Source organism: Centrocercus urophasianus, unplaced genomic scaffold (genome assembly GCF_019232065.1).
Source record: "Centrocercus urophasianus isolate 14NV4802_14NV808 unplaced genomic scaffold, USGS_Curo_1.0 seq_59, whole genome shotgun sequence".
Classification (NCBI taxonomy): Eukaryota; Metazoa; Chordata; class Aves; order Galliformes; family Phasianidae; genus Centrocercus; species Centrocercus urophasianus.
The window spans coordinates 22,879-43,237 of NW_024885188.1; the positions used below are offsets into that span (position 1 = coordinate 22,879).

Genomic DNA, 20,359 nt, shown 5'->3' on the forward strand with positions numbered 1-20,359 from the left:
CTGCAGCAGGGGCATTGGAGCTTCATGATCCTTGAGGTCCCTTCCAACCCAAGCCATTCTATGATGCTGCGATAACAACTGAAAAGGGAGACAGAAAACAACCTGGGCATCAGTGGAGTATAAATATAAACTCAGCTTTGTCTTCTAGGTACAGCTGTGGCGTAGCTGAGGATCAGGGCTGTTCATGCACACTCAGTGCAATTCATCGTGGCCCTGGGTGGGCCGGGGGTCCCCACTTACTCACGTGTACAAAGAAAATGCAGTGGTGTGAGACAACAAACCTGTTTGCAACTGGGCAATGGAGTGAAGGTCCTCACGTGGTTGTGCAGGAGCTCTGCAGTGGGAGTTTCAGAGTGGCCCTGAGGACAGCCTGCAGGCAGGCAGCATCTCTGCAAACCAGTTCCTGTGCTTCCATCAGTTGAGTATCACTGCTGGAGAATGCAGCCTTTCCTTCCAGAGGTGAATCACCCCGAGGTGATTCTTGCAAATTGAGGAAGGCAGGTGAACAGTTGACAGAAACGGCCTGCAGGTGAAGAAATAGTCCCGCAGGACAGGTCCTTGGTGCCTACTTATGCATGCATCAGATAGAGTGATACAAACGTTAAAACCACACAAGTTTTTCATTCTTTCCTCAGGCTGGAGGCTCTGGGCAGCTGAGAAGCTGTAATGTCTCCGCTCAGTGAAGGAAGTGAGATAAGATGGCCTTTAAGGTTCCCTTTAAACTCAAACAATTCTATAATTTTATGAATAATTCTATTATGATAGAATTACAATAAAAGAATATAATAGAATAGAACAAGGAGTAATGGCCTAAAGCTTGAACAAAGAAGTGCCACACAAACATGTGGAAGAATGTCTTTACTGTAAGGGTGATGCAGCACAGGAATAGGCTGCCCAGAGAGGTTATGAATTCTCCTTCTCTGGAGATATTCAAGACCCATCTGGACGCCTACCTGTGTGACCTATTGTAGGGAACTGCTTTAGCAGGGGCTTGCATTCAGCCTCAAGGTCCTTTCTACCCCCTGTGGTTCAGTGGGACATACCAACAACATGAACACAAGAGTAGAGTGGAAATACACCCACCCTGTTCGTGCCATACCTCCATGCCGTGCCCTCTGATTCCTTAGAGACTTGCAGTAACAGAGGGTTTGTTAGTGCTCACCTTCCCTTCCCATCACTGGAACAGCCCCAGAGCTGGTTGGTCCTGTCTGTACCACGATCCCACTAGGGGAGAACTGGCAGCAGGAAGAGAGAGATTCCTGTTGACTGTTTCAGGATTTGTTTCGAGTCCTGCATGTGAACAGAAGACTCAAGAAGGCCACAAATAAGTTTTAGGAGTTTTGTATGGATATTCAACTCAGGTTTCCTTGGGCACTTCAATGTGTGAGCAGTTCAAGGTGTCTTACATCATAAGAAGCACTTTGTCACATTTAGTGCAAAGAAGAAAAAGCACACAATCGGATTTCAAATGTAACAGTGATACAAAACTCAAAATTCAGTTCAAAAATTAAGTATCTTTATTTTACAGGTTTAGAAAATCTTTACATTTTTTAACTAAAACAGGCTAAAGTCCTTTTTTTTTTTTTCTTAAGCAAAACAGATGAAAAAAAAAACCAAAAACAAACAACACAGCAATTTCAGCGGATCAGTCTTTTTCAAGTTTGTTTTCTTTTACCATATAGGTGTGTGCCCCAAACAGGCAAACATGGAAAACCCCATGGAAAAGACAGCAAGAGCACCCCAGTGAAACCCCTGGGATACGAATCAGCTCTTGTCCTCACATCTCCCCCCAGTGCTAATTACACAATAGGTGGGGTTGTAGTTTTCTTTTCCTCCCCCCATGTTTTAAATCACAGAAGGAAGAAACAAACCTACATTTGGTGACTGGAAACGTGATGTCTTGCAATGCATTTGCACACACAAAAATAGCTGGGATGATTCGCTGTGCAGCCAGACACGAGGCTGCAGATCAGACAGATGAAGGGCTGACCTCAAAACCATGGAACTGCATGGGAATACAGTGGGAAGAACGCACCCAGACAGAACCAGGGAGCTGATGTGGGTATTTCAGGAGGACCTACAACCTCTGAAAAACAGAAATGTTTGCCAAAATGTTACGACTTGGAAATGATGTTTTTCTCTCAGCTGCTGCAATGGCTCTTGGCTGTTTTCAGCAGTTGATGGTACCAAGAAAGGAACATGTTTTGTTACAAACAATCACCACCAGGCCTTACTTCTACCATAGATATACTACAGATACAAGTCCCCATGTCACTGGTTTATCTATTCTTGCAGACAGCAAGCAGCAATTTTCCAAGTGACCACCTAGCAAATACCACATCTTCTGCAGTTTGTGCAAAGGGACGCTATTCACACGAGGCTGCCTATAGTTTGGCCACAAAGCCAATTAAACTATGAAACCAATACAATTTATTGGCTTGCTGCCAAAATAAAATGAGATGCGAGATAAAATCAGGGAAGGATATTCAGCTATCAGCACTGTTAATGACTGACTGCATCGTTATAGAGAACCAAATTCCTTCTCTTTCGGACCCATCTGCATTTCTGCATCTCCTTCCCACAGCTTCAGTGCATGTGGCATTAACAGCCCATGTGCAGGAAGGATACTTGAACAGAGCTTTCATGCCACAGCCTTCCTACCCCAGCCAACTCCCTCAGTGGGGATTTTTATTCAGTTTTAATTATTCACTTAGTTTTATTAAGGGGCCAAACTGCAAAGGCTCAGCAGTAGTAAAAATCACAGCATGGCTTTTGGAACACTGAAAGACTTTCCTTCAGTAATTCATGGAACAAGAGCTTGAAAAGTGTGTGTACTCACAATTGGTTTATTTTTATAATTAAGTGGATGCATTCACAAGCACTAAAAGGAATAACCTTCAGAGTTTGCAGTCTTCACAACTCCACCCTATGTGCTATTATCTGAATGTTATCATAAAGCCCCTTAACAGAGACACTGGACATCTAAAACTGGTTGACTGATGTTACCTCCTGCTCCCTAAAAAATCTTACTATCAACATCCAGGACAGCAGCACTGAGCAAATACTCTCCAGTCTTACCCCACAAACCCTGTTCATACTGCTGTTTGCCCACAGCCTCCTGTCTGATCCACACATCCCAGTGACTCGTTAGCATTGCTCAGACTTGGCTGCCAGATCCCCAGCTCCTCCAGCAATGGGCTGTACAAAAACCAAAGTACTGTGATGAGGACAGCACATAGATCATCCACCACCACAGCTGTAATGAAAAATGTGCATTTACAAAAGGGAGTTTTGCTTTCCTATGTTGCCAAACTGAGCCTATCTGTCAGGGACTTGTAGGGCTGAAGAGATTCATCTGAAGTGCTGAGACATCACATCTCCACAGGATGAAGCTGATGTGCAGCCCTGCAGTTCAGGTGTGAAGCACATTTCCTAGAGGTGGTGGATGCCCCATTGGGACAATGCCCTCATTCAGTTCTGGTTGGCCCCAAAGAGGTCGGGCAGTTGGACGTGATGATCTTTGAAGGTCTCGTCCCACTGAGTTATTCAGTTCTTGGAGAGGGCAAGTGACAAAGAACAAGCTCACGAAAAGTGGGCAACAACTACTTACAGCAGCTCAGACCACTGCCATTGACACCACTCAGACAGAACAGGGCTGTCTCCCCACACAGACCCATCTCTGCATATTTTCAGCTAACTAACTTTCACACTGAACACCCAAAGGAAGCTCAAATCACAGAGTGTGTGTGAGAGCTGTAGCTCAACTCCAGATTTCTAGCCTTTAGATCATTTCAAAGCTTTCCCTAAGATGAGGTTTTGCCGTACACAAAGATAGGGAATGTTAACAAGCAGGAAAGTACAACAAGAAATCTGATAAACTCAATTGTTGTCTTCAGTTAAGAGAACGCAACTCCAAATCAGACCAGGAGAGTGCCCACTCATAACCATGGCCACCAGTGGATCAATGATAGGACCAAGAGCCACAGCATTCCCAAGAACTGCTGGAGGAATGAACTGAAACCAAATGAACTGCATAAAATCAGGTTAAGTTCTGTACTAATGCCTGAAATGATGACTTGGTGTAAATATACTCATTCCTGGTTCAAGAAACTCAATTTAAGGCCCTCGTGTATTATCTAAAGACAGTGAAACCTCATTCTCCCACCGCATAACCTGAATATTTGCCTGAATATTTCACCTTTGATATTCAAAGGTGAAAGACTCACAGAAAAGCGTATTACTGAAATGAGAACATTCCAGAGTGCCTTTCAATGCAACTCCATCTACATTTCAAAATACAACATTTCTTATCTTGGTAGAAAAAGCACTGCAACTATTTAACGTGTGCTTTGATGTGATTTCTGCCCCGGGGATTTACGGGCTTCACATTAGCAAGACAAAACCAAACACATCTCTGGAAGGTGAGATCTGAACTGTCAACCACAATGCCTTCCCACTGACCTATAAACTCCCCTTTCTGGACTTAAGGTTTCCTGTGCTTCCCTGGCCAGCTGCTGCAATTATTATCTGGTCTTCTTCCCCACTGCCAACCCCACATCTATTGATTCTAATGCCATTGCTACATGAAAAATGATACATGCACTACACAACTATGGGATAGGGAGAAGACAGAAACAAAACTGCAGGGCAGAACTGTAGGATCTCACAATAAAAGAGCTGTATGCGAGCACTCACCTCAAGAGCCATTATAGGCATCCTCTTATTTGCTTTCATTTTTTAATTTTTACTGGGCTAGCCAGGGGAGGTATAGAAACAGCTGAATGAAAGGAAGGAAGGAAGGAATCCTTCAAGGCCAAAGGCATTTAATAGGAAGTAAAGAAGTTAAGCAGAGAACTGAGAAATGTTCTAAGTCAGTAACAAAGCTCTACAACCTGTAGGGTGAAACATCCAGAGGAGGCACTGAACACACATGGTGACCCAACAATTCCATTTTGAAACAGCTTTAAGAAGAACAAAGCCCAACAAAACGATAACTGAGCGTTCTGCTGCCCACCAAAGCTACAGAGCAAAAGAAGAACTGCAGGTAAATACCCATTTCCCAGATGCTGTGTTGTTTGACTGATGGATGCAGTCACCTTCAGCAAAGCTTTATGTTGTATTACTGCAGCTCTGTTCAGTAGCTACCTTCTTCCTGGCTCCACAGTCTGTGGTTTTTCACAGCGTACTTAGAAATCAACTGGCATTAACATTATGGCCAAAAATAATGATGCATCACAGACACAAAAAAAAGAATTCTAAAGCACAGAAATGGGCATGTCTGAAAAATGGAAGGCATTCATAACAACAGACAGACTGAGGGCTACTGTAATGAAAAAAAAAAAGAGCAGCTTGTGCAGGACAGGTTGCACTGATTGTGTGAGATCAGGCAATCAGGTAAAAAAAACCCAACAAAATCCAGAAATTTGATATTGTGAATGTAAAAGAAATGTGACAAGAGAAAAAGACTCACGTAAATTAACAGAGGATTTGGGGTACTTCTCCCTTGCCATTCCCATGAGGATCCTTGATGTCACATTCTGGTTTCAGCTGCATTTGTGCAACCCTTCAGGAGGATACAAGTCAAACCCAGTCAGTCCAATGCATTGACTCACGGTTAGTAACTTCTGACCCAGGAAAGAATCTGTCCCTTGCTGCTCAGGCAATCCAAAGCATTAAAAACGAAGCACTTTAACATTACTCCAAAAGCAGCCTTTTAACTCAAGTTTAGTGTGGGATGTACATCTGCAATCATCAAATAAAATCAGAATGAACTACACTGAACATAGTTTGACAATTTCCTGTACAACATTAAATTTTACATTCGGGGAAAGACAGGAAAGCACAACCTTGGTTTGATGGGAGTGATTGAACAGGGTCCAAACAGTCGCAGCCAAACTGGTGCACCAAAGGTGTACAGTACTGCAATAGTCAAAGTATGTAACTGTTTATATACTTTAACTGGAGATATTGCACTGAGTAACTATTTTTTTCCCCCACTCTGATATTCGTAGTTTGAGAAGAAGAAAAACACACACAACAAACTTACACTTAAGTAGATGGACAACCATCCAAAACATGAAGGTGAAGCATATGCAGACCCATCTAGAATGAAACATAAAGCAACTACCAGGTGTACACAACTTAATCAGTGTTATAAATCTTCCACTTTCATCGAGTTATAAACAATTTGAGAAATAAACTGCTTCCTAACCCACATGAGAACAAATGTTAAAATACATTTTCAAGAAGGTGATAAAACTTAATGCTTCATCATCAGAAAACTACTGACCTCGGTGTACAAAAATTACTCCCTACAGTATTATGACTGAAAAACAATCAAAGCAAAAAAAAAACCATAGAACTTGGAGCCGTTCTCCAAACTTTTATCACTGTTTGTCAAGTTCATTATTGAAACACAGAATTGTTTTCTTTATATATAAACTTATACAATGGTTTAAATTAAGGCATAATCCAGCTGGCTGATATTTTCAGTTAAATGCCTCCGTTGCTTTTTAGTTAGTTGAAATTCAGATTACCACTGGCAGACATAATCCATCAAAGAGGAGACTGAAGAAAACAAGAACAAAAGTAACCCAGATGTCTTTAATACTACTATCTTCCATTTGGGTCGTTCATAAATTAAATGCAGTGCAGGACTTGGGACTTATGCTATGAAATCAACCTATCAGGCAGGGCTTTAAGAAGAGGGCAAAACTTCTGATTGCACATTGTAGTTTTACAGAAATCTTTCCACATTCCAGAGAAAGAATATTACCCACCCAATGCTAAACAGATGAGAAATGAGCATCCAAAAAAGAAAACCACAGGGCAAACTTCTGGAAGACCCAGCCAAAGAGATGAAGGCTGAAGTTTAACAGACAGACATTAAAGGAGAACCTTTTGGAATTCAACTCAACACGCCAACTGGAGACTCTTAATTTAAAATCATTGCCTCAGACTGGGACAAAATGCTGATGCTTTTGTAAATGATGCTTTAGACTCAAATGCTCTGAAAAGCATTTCTCCCATGCAATTTAGAAATGTGTTCCAGGATCCTAGAACACTTTTGTTTTCTTTCTCAGTTTTAACATGAAGTGTTTGAGGCATTAGGGCACTACAATTTAAATGTAAAACACAAATGCTTATGATAAAGCCATATGTTCGTATATAGAACAAATGGTACACAAATCTCATCATCTCCCCATAAAAGATGCATAAAAGACTCAATCACGTACAAGAAAATGTCTAATTTCAGGAATATAAATTAAGACCACCTGCACCCCAAATAGTTTTACACTTACAAACTGTGTCCTCTGCCATGTCACTTAGCAAGAGGGGCAAAATAGATCACAGCCTCTTTCCAGAGCCTGACAGGCCATGCTTCTGGGATACTCCTGGGATGAAGACAAAACATTATTTGAGGCAGCTGATTGGCTACTAAGCAGCAAGTAGCTCTAAATCACAACCTACAATAGCACCGAGTGTTCCCTTGAGAATGAAAACATCAGACTTTTCTTCAGTTAGTGACCACAACTATGTTCCTTAAAATTCATCAGTTTGGGCTCTTGAGGTTTTACTTTTTTTTTTGCTGTTTTACTGTAACATTTTCCCCAATGAAAATAAGCAAGCTTAGTTTAACGTCACTCCCTGTTTGCTTATTTATCTGGCTCGAATTTCATTTCTAACGCAAACATTCTTAATATCCTTATTCTACCAGGGGTGCTCTGTCACAAACACCTTTTCAGAGACAATCCCTGGAGTTCATGGAGTGCTTAGTGAGCTTCTTGGAGCTCCATTCATCCTACCTTTTAAACTAGACTAGTAGCCAACACAGGTACCTGGAAGTAAAAAGAAAGAAGTTTAAGAGATGCATTTAATGCACCTTGGTAGTATAAATCCTTTCAGAGGCTGGCAATTTAACCACTCTCTGCATTTCCTGAATGTCAGCTTATACTAAAGCATTCCCTTGCATCAATGGCTTTGACAAGTAGAAAAAGTAAAAGATGACAATAGGGAAAGTGCTAAAGTCCTCTTGTGTTTCTTTCAGCTAAGCATTGTAGCAGACTTGTTCAATGCTTTTCTTCCACGTTAACCTGCACTATGCTAAAGCAGCAAAAATAGCCACAAAGCACAGAGTACTGTGTAAATAAAGACTCGTAATACTACCCTGGTATAATTAAAATGGATCAGTCAAAGGCATTCACTAATAAAATGATAATTGAAATCCATACATCAGAACCCTTGTAGAGCACCATATTTCAAATATGTTTGAAGTATATAGCTGTACCAAAGCTGGAGGCAGAACATTCTTTGTTGGATTTGATGATCAGACTCCCACCGAGGTTCCTCAATGAACGTGAATACTACAGAACCAGTCTAAATACATACTGGTTTTACACAAACGTTTGTAAGGGAAAATACGGAGTTCCTATCAAATTGTTTATTCCAGCTGTTTTTGCTCGAGGTTTAGAGATTTACTTTCCAGGTCATCCTTGTGCCCAAGTGTTTCCTCACTCTTTGTGATAGAAACTTCTGACTGTTCCGTCTTTGTGTCGTTATCAGCTGGCTCCTCTGCAGCCAAGGTAGGGCTGTGCAGCTCCTTCACATGGAGGGTAGGGTTGGCCATTTCCTCTGTCTCTTGTTGAGCAGCTGGTACGTTGCTATCTTTAGGAAGCTGAGGGCAGTTGACAGAAGCTATCACCAAGGGAGGCTGAGGTAGGTCTTTCTGCAAACGGAAGACGACAGAGTGATGAAAAGCAGAAATTATTACTGCTATGAAGAGCAGAATGAACTATAGAGATATTAGAATTTCCAACAAACATATTCAACTCCAGCCAGGTGTCAGGTATGATCAAAATGGTCACACGAGGCGAAGACAGAAGGCACAACATCCCTTACCATTCTCCAGTGACAGACACGTGCATACAGTTATCCTGCCTTTGCCATTTAGGGTGCACAAGGGGATTTTTGTTCCAGGGGTTTGTCCAATAGCTTTTTAAACCTCACCAAACTTTTATTATTCACAATAATAAATATTCCTGGGTGTCCTGCTATTACAGGTTTATAAGGGATTGCCTTTCATTTATTTGATTGTAATCGTTGGGTGATATTAACAGCAGTAGTTTTAATCCCTTATTCTTGGTTTATCAGTTGTGACAGATTTCCTGCAGGCCCTACCCAGCTAACTGCATACTACTGGGCTTTCTGTAATAATAAGAAATGCAATTTGCTGGTTCAAGCAGTTCCATCACATTTTGTGTTCTTACTGAAGGACTCTAAAACAATGATTTTAAATAATTTTAAAAGAATTTAAAGAATTTAAAAAGAATTTAAAACAAGAACATTACTGTCTGTACAATGTCAGGAACTGTAAGCAATCTACAATGACCAAAGAGATGGGTTGTACCAATTAACAGAAATAAAGAATTAAAGTCTGGAAAAGATGAAAGAAACAGAATCTGTAGCTGGATGATTCCTCACTGAAATCAGCCGTGCTCTGTTGATTACTCAGGAACAAGCAGACAGCACTTTGGCACTTCTGCATTCTCTGGTTTTGATCACTTTTACTATCAGTTCATGGCAACCAGCAACTTTTCCAACACATTCTGGATGCTCACTAATTTTTTCAATAATTAAATCAGTTCTCTAGAGGAAGGCTGTGCAGGTTATAAAAAAAAATAATTGAGGAAAAAAATAAATCTCACTGGGAGAGAACCTCCAGCTAGATAGATTCTTCACTTCAGGGTAATTCATCACAATCTACAGTCATGCCTCATAATAGAAATCATTCCATTCAGAATCAAATGAGTTTCATTTATACCACAGAGAAACATCACATGATGATTCACTGTACTTAACTAGATCATTATAAGCAGTAGACTAGGAAAAAATAGGAAGATAAATATTTTTTAAGGAGCTACTTACCAAAATGGCAATGATACTTTCAACAAAGATCAAACCAGTAAAACTGTGGCAGAATGAAGGATAGACAGGGTTCTACTTTACTTTTCACTAGTCAGTTTAAGTGGCCATAAACATTAAAGAAAGAAAATGAAAACATTACCTAGGGAAAAAAGTGCATTAAAAAAAAAAAGTAAAAATATTTGGCTTTGGTGGATAATACTACAATATTTTACTCAACTTTAATTCTAGTTAGGTTTTTATAATATTAGTATTTCTTGAAGACACTCATATCAAACTGGTATTCACCGCAAAGCCGCTGCCCGTCCAGAACATTGCAAGCTCCTTTCTCCAAAGAGCCACAGCAAAGCTGGTGATTAGAGTGCAGGGTACCAAGTAGAGCAGAGCTGGCTGACCCATCTGCATCAGTGCCAAGGCGACAAAGGTCACAAGAAGGCCTATGCCATATGCTGGAAGGAAACAGAACCAGCAAAAAAGAAGTTATTGGGGCATAGCTTGACACAAGAGCAACTAAATAATTTGCTAAATAAGCATTCTTATAGGATTCTTTATCCATGTAATATGTAAAGCAACTTTTTAAAACATAAGCACAGTGTATACATTATAAATTTGGAACAGTACTGTGAAATACTGCTGTCCTTCTGTTGTGAGAGTACTGTGATTGGCCTTACACACACTGTGCAATTCAAAAAACTATCTTAAGCACTTTCAGAGCAGGAAAATAAAATATTTTGTTTCTCTTATTGTATTTATGAGCCCCAATACAGATGGTTATTTTGACTATTATAATACATGCTCCTTGTTTGGATGGTCTTTGGCTGTTTCTCAGTAACAACAATGCCAGCTATGTCATTAATTATTTTCCCTTTAAGTACTGCAAGCATTCTGCAGAATATAAGCAGAGCAAAAGCATTTATATGGCAATATTTGGTAATATTTTCAATTACATTTTCAGAACCAACTGACTTTTGTTCAGAAGCCAAATGATTGGAACACTCAGTAATAGTTTTATCCAGTTATTCAAAATCAATGTAGATGAGGGAGCGTTCCTTGTATTCGATTGAAATCTTTCTTTCTGTGACTTACATTCATTCCCTCATATATTATCTCTTCCCTATACACTTACAGAGACTACAGTCAGACTACTCTTTCATTCTCACAGTAGATAACTGTGGACAACAAAAGAATCTTCTCTCTTTTGCCTTTTCTTCTTTGGGTGCCATATGCTTCAGCATGCAGCCACTGGATTTACTCCAGCATGGCAAAGTCTCTCAAAGGATCCCAAGCTAGACAGTGTTCTAGACTCAGTCTTAAGAGCCAAACTGAGGGAACAATCACTTCTCTCATCTTGCTGATCCTAATTTTGTTAATACAGTGTAGCACGTGGGTAGTTCCCATTCCTGCAATAACAATGTCAACTCTTTATTAATGCAGAAATTGATAGAAAAAAAACCACTGAAATAAAAGAATTTTTCTATCCTTGCTTTGAGTCTCCTAAGAACCTAGCTATTTTTACAAGGATTTCTAAAGCAGAATATTGGCAGAAAACTTTGAGGAAATTAAGTCTTTGCTGGCATGAATACAGATTTCTGGTGTCTTTGCAATAAAGTCAGATTGCATTTTGCAGTCACTTGGAAGTCCACAACATGCAACTCTGGATTCTACAAACTAAAGTTTGAAACCAATTTAGAACCAATTTGAAGGTATTACATCATTATAAAGTAATTCATTATGCCATCAAGTCATGGAACACACAAAAAGTAAAGAACAAAGTCAAAATAAAAATATCCTTGAACCTGAACTTCCATATGCAAGAAATGTAAGGACTGATTAATCAAAAAATCTGGAATGATTAACTAAGCATGTATAACAATGCATACTACGTGTCAAAATATCAGTGTTAAACATACCTATTGTGCAGGCTACAAAATATACTCTGGATGATTGCACCTGAATATCAAATCTATGGCAATAGGCCACCAGTAAACCTAGGAAAGAAAAGAACAATTATAACATGTTTTCAACCCATCCACATATTAAGATAAACAAAAACATCAAACAATCTCAGGACTTTTAAGATAGTTTTCAATACTTCTGTACTCCCATGTTTAAGAGCTATGACAGAATCATTCAGGAAACTGCACAGCTTACAGGCAGTTGCACAGCCAAAGCAATCTAATAGCAACGTTAACATCTACAGATACTGAGATCCTGGAGGACCAGGTTTGAATGAACAGCACTTGTTACATATTGTGAAATATCTCTCTCCCAACTAACTGAAGCTCCATACATGAAGATCAATACAAGAAATATAACCTCCAGTGGTGGTATAAGTTTGTTAGACATGATATTCTAAAAGCAACAATTTTAAGTGTAAGATTGGGTTGGGGGAGGGAGGAAAGCACAAACAGCTGAAGCTTCCGAACACAAGAAAACTGACAAATAATTTGTCAGAAGTCTGAAAGCCAGAATACACATTTTTTTCAGCTACAATAGCATTAGGTGTACTTGCAGATACTATCTGGTGCCATATGGAGAGGTGTGGTGGTAGCACTGGATGCTGTGTGATTAGTAATTACTAAGTTTTGAGTGGTCAGGTATGTGCCACCTCAAATCATGGGCAAATGGACAAGTAGATTCCTCATCATCACACCATTAAAAATGTCTATATCAAGACACCATTTGTGGAATTAACTCTTCAAATTTCTCTGCATTTCTCTACTTCGCCGAGTGAGCAACTGAACATAAAATTAAAACGCATTTTCCTACTGAAAAGAAGTGCAGGAAAAAAAAAAAAAAACATACTTCAAAGTTTACCAAGTTTACACAAGTCAACACAAGCTTTCTGTTTGAAGTGGAAGAAGAGGACGAACTAATTTGACAGTGCAGCAGGTACAATTCTTAACACAGCAAAGAAGAAATACCTGGAACTAAAATGTCTCCAAATCCTAGGAGAGAAAAAGGTCTGTCACACAGAGCCAGTGGGGAGGAGTTCAGTCGTGGGACCTTCAGGACCATTGGGAGCTTAGAATGGAAGAGACATAAACCCTATGAAAAACTTTTCTCTATATACTGACACCAGATCCTGTTGTGTTGGAACTGAAGACTACAGATAGAGCAAATGTATACGCATACATATATATTTACATTATAGATCCTTATGTTAGGTATATTTTGTTAACAGTGCTGACAGCAAACAAACTGTAGTTGAGTTTAGATGTGGTACTAAGGGACATGGCTTGGTGGGAAATACTGGTGGTAGGTGGATGGTGGGATGGAAGACCCTGGACGCCTTTTCCAACCTTGGTGTCTCTATGATTCTATGACATGAGAGCAATGAAATATTTAAATTCTCAGTAAGAAAGACATCTCACAACTCTGTATATTAATTTAAAAGTCCTCAAATGCAGTAGGGTATGAACTCTGCTTTAACTGTAGGAAAACTGAGGTTAGCTGCCACTTGCGTAAGAAACAGTTTTAGATTTGGTTCTACTGGATGCAATGAAAGTATCAGACGTGCAAAGATTTTTGAATCACTACAAAAGGTCATTTTTCCCATCACTTCAAAGACTTTTTTTTGTGTGTGTTTTTTCTGTTTCTGCTTAAGATACAATTTGCAGAGTTGAGGCACAGTACGGCAAGGCCCAGGGCAAACATATATATTCTAATATATAACATCAAAGACTATTTATTTATTTTGCTTATATTAATGCCAAAGTAATTGTATCTAATTATACTATAATGGCACAGAACTGCTGATTTTTGACTTCACTTTTCTGTCTCCAGTTTAAGTTTCCCCCCTTTGCCTCGCCTCAGCTTTTCATAAAACTGTTATCAAAACGGGGCTGGCTGGAGAGAAAGAAAGAGACAAACATCATATGAATTGAAATGCTTCAGGCAAAAAATGGACATACTTCATTAGGAATTGGTCCTATTTACAGATAGGGGCTCACGTTTTTGTGAAACCAAGTTAATCAGTTTCCTTCTTTTAAAAGCAAGATACAAGACCAAACCTATCATGGTGAGTCACCTAAGTCTGTTTTGTTTCATTTCTATTGCAGATTTCCAGAGAGCTCTGAAGTGCTTGTTTCCATGCAAAATTCTTTTTGGAGTGGCATTTCCATTTTGGATCTGTGGTCTTTGAGTTTTACAGAAGATGAAATCTTAAAAGCTGGAACGTAATGCTTTATTTTCAGACTACATACAATACCTTCTCATGAGTGGCAGAATCAGATGGGCCTGCAGCCACTTCCACCATTATACTCTCCCCAGTCTAGAAAAAAAAGGGCAAAGCTGTAAATGAGCACATCACTCAGCAGTCCAGGGGTTATTTAGGAACACAGATAAATAGGCCATTGCTTTGCTCTATGAGCAGCAGGCATGAGAAAAATATTTCACTTACCTTTGTTAGAAATGGTGTGATAAATACAAAGAATACATCATAGACAAAAAGAACGAGGAGGAGCAAGGTACAACCCTGGAGAAAGAGACAAGATACTTGGTGTACAGTTATATTCTATGCATTAGTAGATAGCAGAGAATAATCAGCAACTCAAGAGTATTCAAAGCAAAATGTGAATTCCCAAGTATTTTAAAAACAGAAGAATCTCACCATATGTGCAGCTAATAAAAGAAAATTACATGTTAGTCCCTTAAATTCCTGATGCTGTAGAATTTGGAAATACTCTTTTAATACTTTAGGAAACAGTGAAAAGTTCTGCATTTTCTACATAAAGTTTAAAGCAGTATTTAGATTTCCTTGGCAAGTGTACATGGGAAAAAATGTACAGGTGAAGATAACTTGGAACAGAGTTTGAAAGAGCTGCCTGAGAAACAACTAAATGCTAGTGCTAATTTTTATTTTAGAGTGCTGAATACGTTCTGGAAGACTTGGAAGGAGCCAGAATGTTGCACCCACAATACGTCTTATTCTGGGGGAAAAGAAACACCAAACCTAACCAGGGGGTGTAAGCTACTCTACTTTGATTTGCAGCAAAATAGACGTAGTGAAGGACTGAAAAGTCACAGCTGACAGATCTCCACAAACAGCAAAACTTATGAGGGAATCACATTTAATGACATCTGCATGACCTGGAGCTTCAGCACTGATTTTTAATAAAACCTAAAACATGAGATCACCACCTTATGGAAGGTAAGTTTATGGGTTCAGTGCAGTTGATAAGTAAACCAACTGATTCCAGTGTTTCTGGAAGACTATGCCTAGCTCTATGGTATATTATTTTATTTAGGAAGGATGCTGATGAATCAGGGAGTTTAAAAGAAGGGAGTGTGATTAAATTACTGAAAAATCCATAACCAGCAAAATTCAAGATCCAGAAGTTACTCGAAGCATATACCAGACTCATTATTTTTCTTCATTAAGCTTCACAGAGAAAAGGACACCATGAGTGTGAGCTGCTGGTCTTTTTACCTTCACTTCCCCGCTTTCTGACAATCTAAACACACTAAAATCTCTGAGTACTCCACTGTAAGTGACTCCTCAGTTCAACTATACAGGAAAACCTCCTCTTTTAACATCTGTTTAATATCCATACCTTAAATGTAGGCAGGCGAATTGTTTTCAGCATGTAAAGACAGAAAGCAATTCCTAAAGCATCTTGCAGAACCCAGGCCCATCTAAAGGAAAAGCAAAAAGTTACATTTTTGCAGGAAACTATAAGACAAATAGATGAAGTCTTGTTCTCACTAAGCACCTGCTTGGGACAATGAACAAAAAACCACTTCTTTCAAATCAACATTGCAGTTATCATGGATTCACCGGTGGAAAGTTCTGTTAACCAACCTGATAACTCTAAAATGAAATGACTAGCTGCTTTGATGAGCAGTGGATATTGTTTATCTAGAATTCAGGGTTTTCAGCACAGTGTCTTCCATCAGATTCATACAGAAAGATGTTGATACACAGGCTGGATGAGCAGATAGTGAGACAGGCTGATGACGGGCTGAAAGGTTAGCTCAGAGCGTGCCGATTCAGTGACACAAAGACCTGTTGGAGTCTGGTATCTAGCAGTGTACCCCAATGGTCCATTTGGGGTCCAATCCTGTTTAACATCAATATCAATATTCTGGATGATGGGCAAAGTGTACCCTCAAGCAAGTTTGTAGATGACACACAACTGGGAGAAGCAGCTGCTATTGCTGGAAGGTTGTACTGTCATCCAGGGTAATTTAAAAGGCTGAAGAAACAGGCTGAAAGGAAACTTATAAAGTTCAACAAGACAAAATACAAAACAACCCCCTGCACCAGTACCTGCTGGGGGCTGAGCATCTGGAAAGCAACATGGCACAAAAGGGCCCAGTGGTCACCAAGTTAAATGTGAATCTGAGATGTGACCTTATGGCAAAGGTGAATAAAGGTATTCTGGGCTGTACTAGCAGGCTGAAGGAGGTGATCCTTCTCCTCTGTTCAGTACTAGTGTGGCCCAGCTGGAGTATGCTTTCCTGTTCTGGGCTACTCAATACAAGACAGAGATAGAGCTACTAGAGAGAGTCCAACAAAGGGTCAGAGAGATGGTGAAGGGCCTGAAATATCTCTCCTGTGAAGAAAGGCTGAGAGAAACAGGACTGTTTAGTCTAGAAAAATGAAGGCTACAGGGGGTAGGGAGGGAGGTGGAAATTTTATGAATGCACATAAATATCTGATGGGGGGGTGGAAAGATGATGAGGCCAGGCTCTTTTCAGTGGCAGGACATGAGGGAGCAAGCACAAACTGGAACATAGGAGATTCCCTCTTAAAACTTTGTACCATGGAGTTGATTGAACACTGGCACAGGCTGACCAGAGAAACTGTGGAATCTCCCTCCTTGAAGATATTCAGACGTCAACTGGATGCTGTCCTGGGCAACAGCGCCAGGCTGATCTGCTTGAGCAGCTTTGGCTGAACCACATGATTTCCAAAGATGTCTTCCAAATGGAATCATTCTGTAATTCTGCAATTGTTTTTGTCCAAGCTATGTATATTTTAATCTGTCATCTAAGATGTAGGCAGAAATTTATTCTTTAAGTTCTTGGTTGTAAGACTAAGATTTTAGAACAAGTCGTATTTTGTACTCTGTGATTTGGTTTAGACAAGTTAATTGTTTTTATCCTCTTTACTATTGAATCTATTACAATATCTGTTACAATACCACATGCACCAGGTTAGTGGATGACCAGTTGGAGTGGAGCTCTGCAGAGAAGGACCTGGGTATCCTGGTGAACTACAGGTTGGCCATGAACCAGCAGCATACCTGCATGGGTAAGAAGGCTAATGATATCCTGAGATGCATGAAAATGAGCATGGGCAGCAGGGAGAGGGAAGTGATCCTCCACGTCCTCTACTCTGCCCTGGTGAGGCCACATTTGGAATACTGTGTCCAGTTCTGGGCTCCTCAGTGCAAAAAAAGATAGGGATCTCCTACAAATAGTCCAGCAGAGGGCCACAAGATGATAAAGGGCCTGGAGCATCTCCTGTATGAGGAAAGGCTGAGTAACTTTGCTGTGTGCAGCCTGGGGAAAAGAAGGCTGAGGAGAGATCTCAAATGTTTATAAATGTCTGAAGGGAGGTGAGAGGCAGATGGGTGAGGTCGGGCTCTTCTTAGTAGTGCATGCGAACAAGACAAGGAGTAATGGCCTAAAACTTGAACACAGAAGTGCCATACAAACATGCAGAAGAATTTATTACAGTAAGGGTGACAGAGCACAGGCTGCCCAGAGAGGTGGTGGAGTCTCCTATGGAGACCCATCTGGACACCGACCTGTGTGACCTACTGTAGGGTGCCTGCTTAGCATAGCAGTTGGCCTCGACCTCTTGAGGCCTCTTCCAATCCGTGCAATCCTGCAGTCTTCAGAGCAATTAAAGGGTCTTTGAACAAATACTATCTCAGAGTGTGATTAAGCTTACACACCAAATTTGCATGTGTATTTAGTGCCAATGGCTGCTTTTCAAATTCTACTTTTCCTATGAATGTAATCCTTTCCAATACCTGGATTTATTTTTTCCCCCATGAATGATTAGTTTTACAACGCTTCTGAAGAAACACCAGAGATTATACCTGTCATTATAAATTAGCAATACGTTGTGGTCATGATAGTTTAAAGAGAATGTGAATAGGGACCTAAATTAGCTCTACTAAAACCTGTGACAGAATATTTTAAAATCTACTCACATACGTTGTCTCATAGGTAAGATACACTGTTCTCTTATTTGAAAAAACAAAAATGCAGCCATGGCTGCTGTTGGTATAGTCACTAACAAAGACCAGGATAGAAAAAGATTCATTCTTGGTTAATAATGAAGAATCATTCTATTGTGATTTACAGTAACTTATCCTAGTGGAATACATCTTTGTATGCCAGTCTTTCAGGAGGCAAGTTGAAACTGACATACTCTTCAAAGGGAACAAAGTGTGAATCATCCACAAAAAGAGTCACAAATCCTTTCAGAGGCTGCTAAAATCTGTTCATTGGGTGAAACACTGCTGAAAGCCTCCTGTCTAGGAACCTCAGGGAAGGGAAGAATGTCAGAACAAATAGGAATAAATTTTTAACTAGTGGTCACCAATACAGAGAGGCTGAATTGCAACCTTGCTGTCAAAATATTTGTGTGAAATGGTAGGTACTAAAAAATAAAACATGAAGCATCTCTTTCAGGCACTGGTATAAATAAGGAATAAAGTTGCAGGAAGAAGGATGTGCAATTAAAGTGGACAGTAACTCACTTGCTAGAAGTTCTGCAGAACTAGTGGATTTTAATATCCACTAGACAAAAAGTGAGAGGAAAAGGTCAGTTTCCTAAGCAACATCCCAGGTGAAAAAAAACCAGTGCCTGACCATGCAATGGGAGGAAGTCCTCACAGATAGCTGTACTGCAATACTGAAGTATACAGCTGTCCATTTGTACCCTCAGTGCTGGGCTTTGATCTCTTCATGAAGGACACAAAGGATCTGGCAAAGATTTTTGGCTTTCAAAGTGTGAAAAAACAGCTGATGAAGTGCTCATTAGTGAGTGCTGTATACTGAAAATGGGGTAAGGAGTGTTCCCAGTTATTTCCCCTCACGGAATTCTCTGAGCCTGTATGGAAGAGGTCAACATAACCACGAGTACCAAAATAGGAAGTCCTCAGGTCCTTTGCCTCATGTATAAATGTACAGGCCTTGAATGCTGAGGGACATCTACAGCTTGGGCTATTTGTTGATTGTATTTGCAAGTTAAGTCTATAAGAACTAAAGCTCTTTCCTTTAATCTTGGTCACTAGGATAAAACTGAAGTAGGATTTGAGTTACAAAACACTAGGGTTTCCTTGCAACTGCTGGAGTATCACAGCAATATTGCCCAAAGTTCCTTTCAGCTGTCTGGTACGAGTAAACAATTCTCTAAAGATCTGACAATCGACATAGCTCTTCTTCTCTCAGAATAATGCTGAGGAGATCACCACCTGCAGAAATAAATTATACAACTTGTATTCAAAGTTCTACATCATTTCTGTAAAGCAATCTGAAGCCCCTGAGATCAGAGTATTGACTGGGACTCCAGTCCAAATTAAGCCTGAATTTTCTGGGTTTCAGGTTTAACAAGGGAAAGTTTTCTGTAGCTTAGACCAACCAGGCAAAGATAAAGCACAGTAAGAACAGCTATGGATTTCTGTCCAAGTTTCTAGTTTCCTTACTGTAATGCCTAAATTTTAGGATAGGAGTCTGCTTCTACAGATGTCAGTAACTTACCGCATCATGCAGACTACAGTCTTGTATAGAAACTAAAATATACACTTACTGATCTTCATTTCTGAAGACTCCCCAGACTACACTGACAGAGATACAGAACACAGCTAACAACAACATCCGGACCTGTGGACGCTTGTGGAAATAAGGCAAGTTGTTGTCTGGGATTCTGCAAGTGAAACACAAACAGGTACAGTTATCTGTGGAGTTACTCTGCTTCTTCAAAAACATTTTCATACACGAAACTACCTTGTAAATCCCTTACCTACCCTACAACATAAAAATGTACCTTTGCCTACAAAAAAAAATATTCAAGTTGCAACATACCTACACTTTCCCAATGGGAATCTTCTTACAAAGGGAGACAGACAACTGTAAAGGCCAATTGAGGCAGCCAGGCAGAATATTCCTATGATAACATAGACTGAAAAATAAAAAATAGTAAGTCCAAGAAGGTAAGAGATCCTTTTTTCCAATCAAAAAACCTGAATGAGAAATGAGTCTTAAATGTCATGTGTGAAAATTAAATTCAGATACAGAAATTTCATACAGTTGTTGATTAGATTTATGCCCTTTAAATATCTAACTCCATCACATTTTACACTGGTGTACTTCATGCAATATCTACTTGAACAAGTTAAAAGCTCTTTGCTACTATTCTTTAAGTATACCATTAAATCATAAGCCGAAGAGGCAACTTGTGGTGAAGTACTCATCT

General features: G+C 39.8%; 1 protein-coding gene across 14 annotated transcripts in view; it reads right to left on the reverse strand.

The window, feature by feature from the left end:
* Nucleotides 1-13: 13 nt before the first annotated feature.
* Nucleotides 14-20,359, reverse strand: part of SPPL2B (signal peptide peptidase like 2B) — a 37,690-nt gene continuing 17,344 nt past the window's right edge. Inside the window, exons 7-17 of one of the 14 annotated variants that reach the window (XR_006171648.1) lie at nt 19,969-20,065; nt 19,694-19,810; nt 15,477-15,558; nt 14,324-14,398; nt 14,132-14,194; nt 12,846-12,945; nt 11,832-11,909; nt 10,210-10,370; nt 8,288-8,725; nt 7,806-7,838; nt 4,710-7,394 (exon numbers count right to left, since the gene is read on the reverse strand). Coding sequence is in view for 4 of the 14 variants with exons in the window: in XM_042836296.1 (XP_042692230.1) it covers nt 8,441-8,725; nt 10,210-10,370; nt 11,832-11,909; nt 12,846-12,945; nt 14,132-14,194; nt 14,324-14,398; nt 15,477-15,558; nt 19,694-19,810; nt 19,969-20,065 (1,058 nt within the window). In the remaining 10 variants the exon portion in view is untranslated. Of the gene's footprint in view, nt 2,087-4,709; nt 10,064-10,141; nt 10,371-11,831; nt 11,910-12,845; nt 12,946-14,131; nt 14,195-14,323; nt 14,399-15,476; nt 15,559-19,693; nt 19,811-19,968; nt 20,066-20,359 lie in introns of those variants that run through there. The other 13 variants (XR_006171646.1, XR_006171647.1, XR_006171649.1 and 10 more) reach the window with 13 other exon arrangements.